Source organism: Vicia villosa, linkage group LG3 (genome assembly GCF_029867415.1).
Source record: "Vicia villosa cultivar HV-30 ecotype Madison, WI linkage group LG3, Vvil1.0, whole genome shotgun sequence".
In the NCBI taxonomy this organism is placed as follows: Eukaryota; Viridiplantae; Streptophyta; class Magnoliopsida; order Fabales; family Fabaceae; genus Vicia; species Vicia villosa.
In genome coordinates, this window is record NC_081182.1 from 100,206,319 (window position 1) to 100,214,421 (window position 8,103).

An 8,103-nucleotide genomic window follows, 5' to 3' on the forward strand; every position below is an offset into this window, starting at 1 on the left:
GATATACCTCACAATTTCTGATTAAGGGAGGACATTTGTTAGTTTCTAGATTTTAGAGATAGATTTATAGCTGAAAGTCATTTGTGTATCGAAGCTTAATGTTTTCGTGTTCTAGTTGCGCGCAAGAGATCACCGACGTGAGAATACATATGTTCTCGCAACTTCGTGTTAGAGATAAACTTGGTTGTGACATGTCTCGTAGGTGTTTCAGAAATGGACACTGATGTGAGAGATACATGATGATAATAATGAGTATTGTAGGTTGAGTATAATTGATCGATAGATTTAAGTTTGTGACAAGTAAGTATATATTCATGCTTGATAAATTATTCCCTCCAAATAATGTATTTATTTTCCCGTTTTTACTTTTAAACCATTTTTACCAAGCTCAGAAACGCATAAATTATTGAACAACATTCTTTCCCTCATACTGATCTTTGTGGATACGATAAAACCCATAATACTTCCAATATTTTGTCTATTGCTTTACCGCGTCAATAACTAGCTAGATCAACTTGAACACTTCTACATGTTGTTTTGCAAAAAGCAGGCAATCCAAAGGATCATTTCACAAAGAACATTAGGACCTGATGAAATGAGGGTAGCAATTTGCTCTGTTGAATAAAGGTGGCAACACCTTGATAGGAATTAGTTAGGCTAGAGATGAGCTGCATGATCGAACAATTATTTTTCACAGGAGTACCGACTTCTCGTAACTGATCACAAAGCATTTTTAGACGTTAACAATATGTAGAGACATTTGGAAAAGTCTCCATTAGAACTACGGGTGGCAAACGGGGGCGATCATAATTGAGGGTGCGAGCCTAAAATCTTACCCCGCCCCGCACACAAGTGCAGGCGGGGCGGGGAATGTCCACAGGCACTACACCTTTTAAGCCTAAAAAATATATAAAATTGTGTTAATTCACATGCCTGCAAAAGTCCTCAAAAAAACAGGGCGAGGCGGGACGACCACATTAAAGATTAAAGAGTGAGGTCTAAATTCTTGACCTGCCTCGCCCTACGGGGCTGACTCGTCCTACGGACCTGACCTGTTTTGCCACCCCTAATTAAAACACTAGAGAATTTATGCTCTAGAGTGACAACACGTACATTCTGATTATACTGGAAGAGGTAAGCCAAACGCATCCTGGCAGCCAAAATTGTGGAACCAGATTTCTTGATGGTGGTTAGCAAGTTATCATAAATGATAAAAAACTCCTTTTTACGTCTTTAAAAAATCATTTTAGATATCAGATGTATAGTTACTTAGTTATATAGTCCTTAAATATATTTTTGATAGCCAAATTATTAGTAAAATTACAAAAAAAAATGATTAACATTTATTTATGAAAATTTAAAATATATTTATAATTTTAATAAATTCAAGAAGTATAACTACACTCGCTAACAAATTTAATGGTTTGTTTTTTAACACACTTATAATTCTAATTTTAATAAAATTAAAAAAACTTCTCCTAGACTCTTCTTTTTTCCTTTCTTAACACACTTCCTCAATTTTTTTACTCTCACATAAATTTTCTAGAAATAGAAGGAAACAAAAAGAAAATTAGAAAAGACTAAAATGATAAAGTTCCCTCCACAAATTGGGTAAAATATAAGCGGGAAATCAATTATTTCATTCTATCCCGCCTTAGGTTCTAGAACTTTCCACTATATAAACCCTTTCCCTCTTCACCCAACCTTCGATCTTTCATTTCCCTCCATTCCCCTTCAAAACCCTAACCGTCAAAACCCTAATCTTTCAGATCCGCCATCAAGATGTTGGAACTCCGTCTAGTTCAAGGTTCACTTCTCAAGAAGGTTCTCGAATCGATCAAGGAGCTGGTGAACGATGCGAACTTCGACTGTTCGTCTACTGGTTTCTCTCTTCAAGCCATGGATTCCAGTCATGTTGCTCTCGTGGCGCTGCTTCTCAGATCGGAGGGTTTTGAGCATTACCGATGTGATAGGAACCTTTCCATGGGGATGAATCTCAACAACATGGCTAAGATGCTCAAGTGCGCTGGGAATGATGATATCATTACCATCAAGGCTGATGATGGCAGTGACACCGTCACCTTCATGTTTGAAAGCCCCAGTATGTTCCATTTTCTTTAACGCTTCTTTATTTTCGTCTTAATTTTGTTTATTTTTTCTTCTGAAGTTAGGTTATCTAGGGTTTAGGGTTTTGTGTTCAACGTTGATTTTGTGTGCTCTGTTCATGTTCTTGTATCTTAATTCTGTGGTGTCATTCGTGATATTAGTTGGCTTTTGCAGCTTCTATGGTAATTATTGCATGCTAGCTATTATGTGTTTGAGCAATTTCAGGGTTTTGCTGTTCAGTTCTTTGAGATTTGTGTATGATCTGCTCACGTGTGTTGGTGTCACTAAAGACTTAGTTGTTAGCAATTGTAGTTGATGTTATTCTGACTTATTTATTTGGTTTATGTGATGAAGCCCAGGACAAAATTTCTGATTTTGAGATGAAGTTGATGGACATTGATAGTGAACATCTTGGAATTCCTGAGGCTGAATATCATGCTATTGTTAGGATGCCATCTGCTGAGTTTGCTAGGATTTGCAAGGATCTTAGTAGCATTGGTGATACTGGTAATCCCTTTTGTTATCATTTTCAGTGTTTTTCTAATGCTTGGCTGTTTCCTATTTAGAGTAATGCTAAATGTTGGTCATTTTGTGGTTTTGTAGTTGTCATTGCGGTTTCTAAAGAGGGTGTCAAGTTTTCCACCAAAGGAGATATTGGAAGTGCAAATATTGTTTGCAGGCAGAATACTACTGTGGATAAGGTGAGGAATTAATTTAAACTTTGCCTATTTTTCAAGCAAACAGTTTATAGGTTGGTAGTTAAATTGGTTTTATTCATATGTAATATTAAAATTGATGCTAATCTGCATTTGTACATGGTTGTGTTTGTTGGTTATATTACAGCCTGAAGAAGCTACTGTTATAGAGATGAATGAGCCTGTTGCCTTACAGTTTGCCCTGAGATACATGAACTCTTTTACAAAGGCAACCCCTTTGTCCAGCCAAGTTACCATCAGTCTGTCAAATGAGCTGCCGGTTGTTGTGGAGTACAAGATTGCTGAGATGGGTTATGTTCGATTCTATTTGGCTCCCAAAATAGAGGAGGATGAAGAGGAGACCAAACCCCAAGTTTAGTTCAAATTAATGTTGGGCTGGCAAGTTTAGTTCAAATTAATTCTAGGCTGGCAATCTTAGGTTATGCTTTTACACTTACTATGGGTTTGAAAGAATGTAATGGATTCACTGTCATTATTTTCTACTAGAACAATTTTAAACAATGAATGGTTATTTTCACACTAGTCTCTTTATTTTATTGCATTCATTATTTTGAACAGCTTCAAAAAGTCTACTTAATTGAAGCAGACAGCTTCTAATTACCTCACCTAAGTCTATGCTGTCAGCCATGTAACTGTACTTAATTGAAGCAGACACCAGTCTGTATAGTGAAATAATGTACAATTTACCAAGAGCTCTTGTTAAATTTATAGGTCAATCCTGTACAAGATTTAGAACAATTAAGGCCAATGTTCACATGTTCTTTTGTAGTCAGAAAACCCTCGGCATATTCTAAATCTAAGCATCAACATTTTCTCGGATGATGACTTCTACAGTCCTGATTTTCACCATATGTTGCTCCTTCAACATATGGTGAAAGAATTTTCTAAATAAGATCATCAATGAATCAAAGATCAAGCTGTAAAAAGTTGAGAGGAAACAATCCCTGTTGATGTTTGAGCAGGGTTAAGAAGTGGTTAGAAGCTGTATTGATTGTTTGGGTCAAATATCTCTTTTGCTTCTCTTCTTGGCTTCACTGTATAGGATAACCCCAATGACTGTTAGAGAATATCCCAACATTCCTGTAACTGATACAGGATTTTTAAATATCAAAATAGAGATAACCACTGCAACAGCTCCTTTTGCATTTCCTAGTACCTGGAAATGTCAACACACATTCATGTAAAAGATGTACACTATCATGTTCAGTTACTTGTAGCAGTATATTTTTTGTAGTAAAAACAGCATTCTGATTTCCTAAAACATATCAAAGACTTTCCATGGATTAACACTTATAATACAGTATATAGAAAATAAAATAACGCATTTGTTTCATGATTACCTGAAGTGTTAATGCACTTGTGTGCTTTGTGACTAAGAAATTGGTCAAGTTAACCAAATATGCAAGTGCTGAGTTGAAGATAAGTAACCACACAATACTTGAATCTTCTCTAGCAAGTTGAATTGTAATTCCAAGAACATTTTCCTCCATTATAATCGAAGCAGGAAGAAGGAATCCAACAGCCACTGGTGCCATGTACATAAGAAGGTTCATTGAGTTCAACTTTTCCCTGAGAGATCAAAGAGACTAATTCATTACAACCAAAGCAGAAACAATCAATATTGAAATACAATGTAATCAGAAAGTCGAGTTCATTACGCATCAGAAGAAAGCAAGACCCCTTGAAGCACTGATTTGAGTGCCCTTGCTGCTGTAGCACTGATGCACATTATAAATCCAAATAGATGAAAACTTGGTTCTCCCTACAAAATAACTAATCAGAAAAATTTATTTTTCTTGTAACGCAAGTCATCAATATTCGGTATAAGACAAAGAACATACCCCACTAGCAATCATAACACCAGTTATAACAGGAACAAGAGCCATATAAGTAAGCCAACTCTCCTTCTTAAGAGTCATAAGATAAGCAAAAATCGCCGTGAAAAACGGCGTCGTAGAACCAATAGCTTGATTAAAAGACACAGGAAGATACCTTAGGGAGATATTGCCTCCCACCACAGACAAACAGAATATAAGTCCAAGCGATGATATCTTCATAAATTGAACCTTAGATCTCACCGTTTGCATTGGAACAACCTTCATCCATGACATAGCAATGTAACTTAGAATTGAACATGCCATCATGTGACATAGTGTCAAAAATATTGGATACTTGAAACCGTAGTTGCTTAAAAGGTACTTGTTTAATAACAATACTCCAATGTTTGATGCATACCATAAACTTATCAAACACACCCCAAATAGTTGTCCAGTTAATGGTACCCTCATTGTAACTAACTATTATTGATGTTTTTCTTTTTTGTTATTTTTGCTAGAGATGAAAAATTCGGAACTTTGATTGATAAAGAGAGATCTTTTGTTATGTGGGAGGAAAAAAAGGTAAAATGAGGAAATGAGTATTGGTTTTGGGGGAAGAAGGAGAAGGGTTGAAAGAGAGACAGAGAGAGAGGGGGAAGGAGAATGAGTGATGCAGAGTGAGAAGCTCTTTGGAGATCAATATTAGTGTTTGGAAAATGTTGTTAAACATGCTGAGATTGAGGGGATATTATCAGTTTATACTATTATTAAAACTAGTAGAAGACCCGTGCGTCCGCACGGGTAATTAAAATCTTAAGATGAATAATTTATTACAAACACATAAAAAGATATTTAAAAACTCAAATGAAAAATGTTAAATTAGATTCATAAAACATAATATAGATATAGATGTAATGAATCTATATATAGTAGCTATTTAAAAAAAAAAAGTTGGAAAGGTAATAGGCAAATAGTGTCTTCAAAAGAACTTCAATTACATATGTCTTAGATTGAAGTGTACCAAAGAAATCCAAAAAAAATAGAAAATAAAAAATAGAAAAGGTATTATGATGATAACGACCCGTGAAAGCAGTGAGCTTCAGTGACAAAATTCACATAAAAAAGGTATTATGGTGGTAGTGACCCGTAAAAATAATGAATGTCCGAATAAAAATGAATTAATATAAAAAAAAGTATTATGGTGGTTGAATTTATCTTAGAATATTTTATTGTAATTGAATAAAATTAATTTTATCTTTTATTTTTTTGGTCTACATCCTGTAATTATTTTTAATCTATTTTGCTAGAGTGATTTAACCGATTAAAACTTTGTGAGAAAATTAATGTAATTGTGAATTTAAAAATTTATTATGTTACTAATTAACCACAGAGGAATAATCTTATCCTATAGACACAGTGTAACTTTAAAAATTTATTAAATTTTTTAACTTTCCAAAAGTTTGAAAGTTCGTAAAAATTTCTATACAACTTAGCGGAAAGGCTTAGAAGATAGTTTTGTAAATGTAAAAATCTCCATATTGTTATAATGTTATTAATTAATATAAATATGAAAGTAATCAATATAGATATGAGTGACTAACTTTGACAGAAAGTTATTAATTCCTACAGAAGAAACTTTATTTCAAATTGGTAGAGATACTTTTAGATATGAGTGTTTCAGCAACTTCTTTATTGCAAGAACCCACATAAGTCAAACCCAATGATATTGCAACAAAAAGTGAAGCTTCAAATTCAATGAGAATAGCTTCCAATGGGTTGCGTAGCTAAAAACAGCAAGAATAAAGATAAATATTTTACAATTGCAAGTAACAACTCACATGTATCTCAATATAATAGAGGACATTAAAATAATCTACTTTTTAATACATATATTAAAACATTTGATAAATCTAGATTATTTTATGTTCTAACTTAATTGTAATATTTTTTAATGTAATATTTTTCAAATGATAATCATGCTACATTCAGGGATGGTAATTTTTTTTTAATAGGCATTCAGGGATGGTAAATGTATTGACTAGTGGACATTTATGGGTAAAACTAAAACTGACAATGAGTAGGTTTTATATTTTATTTTTTGAATAGTTATATTGAGAAAAGTATGTGTTTTTATGTATATCAATATAAAACACAGAATCCTCCACTATTAAAGAAAGCTCATAAAGGAGGTAATAAATACATATTTCTATAAATCCTCCACTATTAAGAACAAGGATGCAGATTATATAATCTTTTCTATAATAGCTCGCATGACAGTAGGCTGACAATTAATCCTCCAATACCCCCCCTCAAGTTGGAGTGTGGGGGTTATGAACACCTAACTTGACCGTAAGATCTTGAAACTGTCTGGACGCTAACGCTTTTGTGAATATATCAGCCCGTTGTTTTGTGGTGTGAACATAGGTGGTGGAGATTATGCCTCTCTGCAAGTGAGTACGAATGAAATGACAATCTGTTTCGATGTGTTTTGTCCTTTCGTGGAAGACTGGATTTGCAGCAATGTGGATTGCAACTTGATTGTCACAATGTAGCACTGTAGGACAATCATACTGAATTTGTAAACTTGATAATAAGCTGCGTAACCAGATGATTTCACTAACAGCTTGGTTCATGGCTCGATATTCTGCCTCACTTGATGATTTTGACACAGTAGTTTGCTTCTCTGTCTTCCATGATATTGGAGCGGGTCCTAATTTCATTAAGTAACCTGTAGTGGATCTTCGAGTTAAAGGGCATGACGCCCAATCTGAATCACAGAATCCTACCAGTTGTAGATCGTTGTCTTTAGGTAGGATGATACCTTGTCCCGAAGACGATTTTAAATACCTTAGTACACGCATGGCTGCGTCCCAATGAGCTTGACGAGGAGCTTGCATAAACTGGCTTAATATGTGAACTGAATAGGTAATCTCTGGTCGTGTAATGGTTAGATAGATTAGTCGACCAACTAGCCTTCTATAACGAGGGGGATTTGTGAATATCGGCCCGGTATCCAAAGCAAGCTTTTGGTTTTGCTCCATTGGAAAGGAAGACGGTTTGCAGTCAAGCATCTTGCATTCACTTAAAATATCTAAAGTGTATTTGCGTTGGCAAATGAATAACCCAGCTGCTCCTCGTGCTAGTTCAAGGCCTAGAAAATATTTAAGAGATCCAAGGTCCTTCATGTGAAAGCAGTGCTTTAGATATTGTTTGAATTCATTGCATGTAGAACTATCATTTCCTGCAATTACCAGATCGTCTACATACACTAATACAGCCATGAACTTATTTCTTTTAGTATAAGTGAATAAACTATGATCAACATTAGATTCTTGGAAACCATAGTTTATGAGTGATTGAGAAAGATTAGAGTACCAGTTTCGTGAAGCTTGTTTCAAGCCATATAAGGACTTTCTTAAACTACGAAACATTCCTTCTTTAGGAACTTGGTATCCATCCGGAAC

The 8,103-nt window shown here is 34.6% G+C and overlaps 1 protein-coding gene and 1 pseudogene across 1 annotated transcript; one reads left to right on the forward strand and one right to left on the reverse strand.

The window, feature by feature from the left end:
- The first annotated feature begins 1,613 nt into the window (after nucleotides 1–1,613).
- Nucleotides 1,614–3,339, forward strand: LOC131656429 (proliferating cell nuclear antigen). Its single transcript, XM_058926153.1, has 4 exons — nucleotides 1,614–2,101; nucleotides 2,461–2,613; nucleotides 2,710–2,807; nucleotides 2,950–3,339. Exons 1-4 carry the CDS (start codon nucleotides 1,783–1,785, stop codon nucleotides 3,178–3,180), a joined length of 801 nt encoding a protein of 266 aa, XP_058782136.1. The 5' UTR covers nucleotides 1,614–1,782; the 3' UTR covers nucleotides 3,181–3,339.
- Nucleotides 3,340–3,517: 178 nt separating this feature from the next.
- LOC131658658 (probable sugar phosphate/phosphate translocator At3g11320) lies at nucleotides 3,518–5,060 on the reverse strand (annotated as a pseudogene).
- Nucleotides 5,061–8,103: the final 3,043 nt, after the last annotated feature.

Coding starts and splice junctions, on each gene's coding strand:
- LOC131656429 (XM_058926153.1), top strand. CDS start 1,783: ATGTTGGAACTCCGTCTAGTTCAAGGTTCACTTCTCAAGAAGGTTCTC. Junction 2,102..2,460: donor CTTCATGTTTGAAAGCCCCA/GTATGTTCCATT, acceptor TATGTGATGAAG/CCCAGGACAAAATTTCTGAT. Junction 2,614..2,709: donor TAGTAGCATTGGTGATACTG/GTAATCCCTTTT, acceptor GTGGTTTTGTAG/TTGTCATTGCGGTTTCTAAA.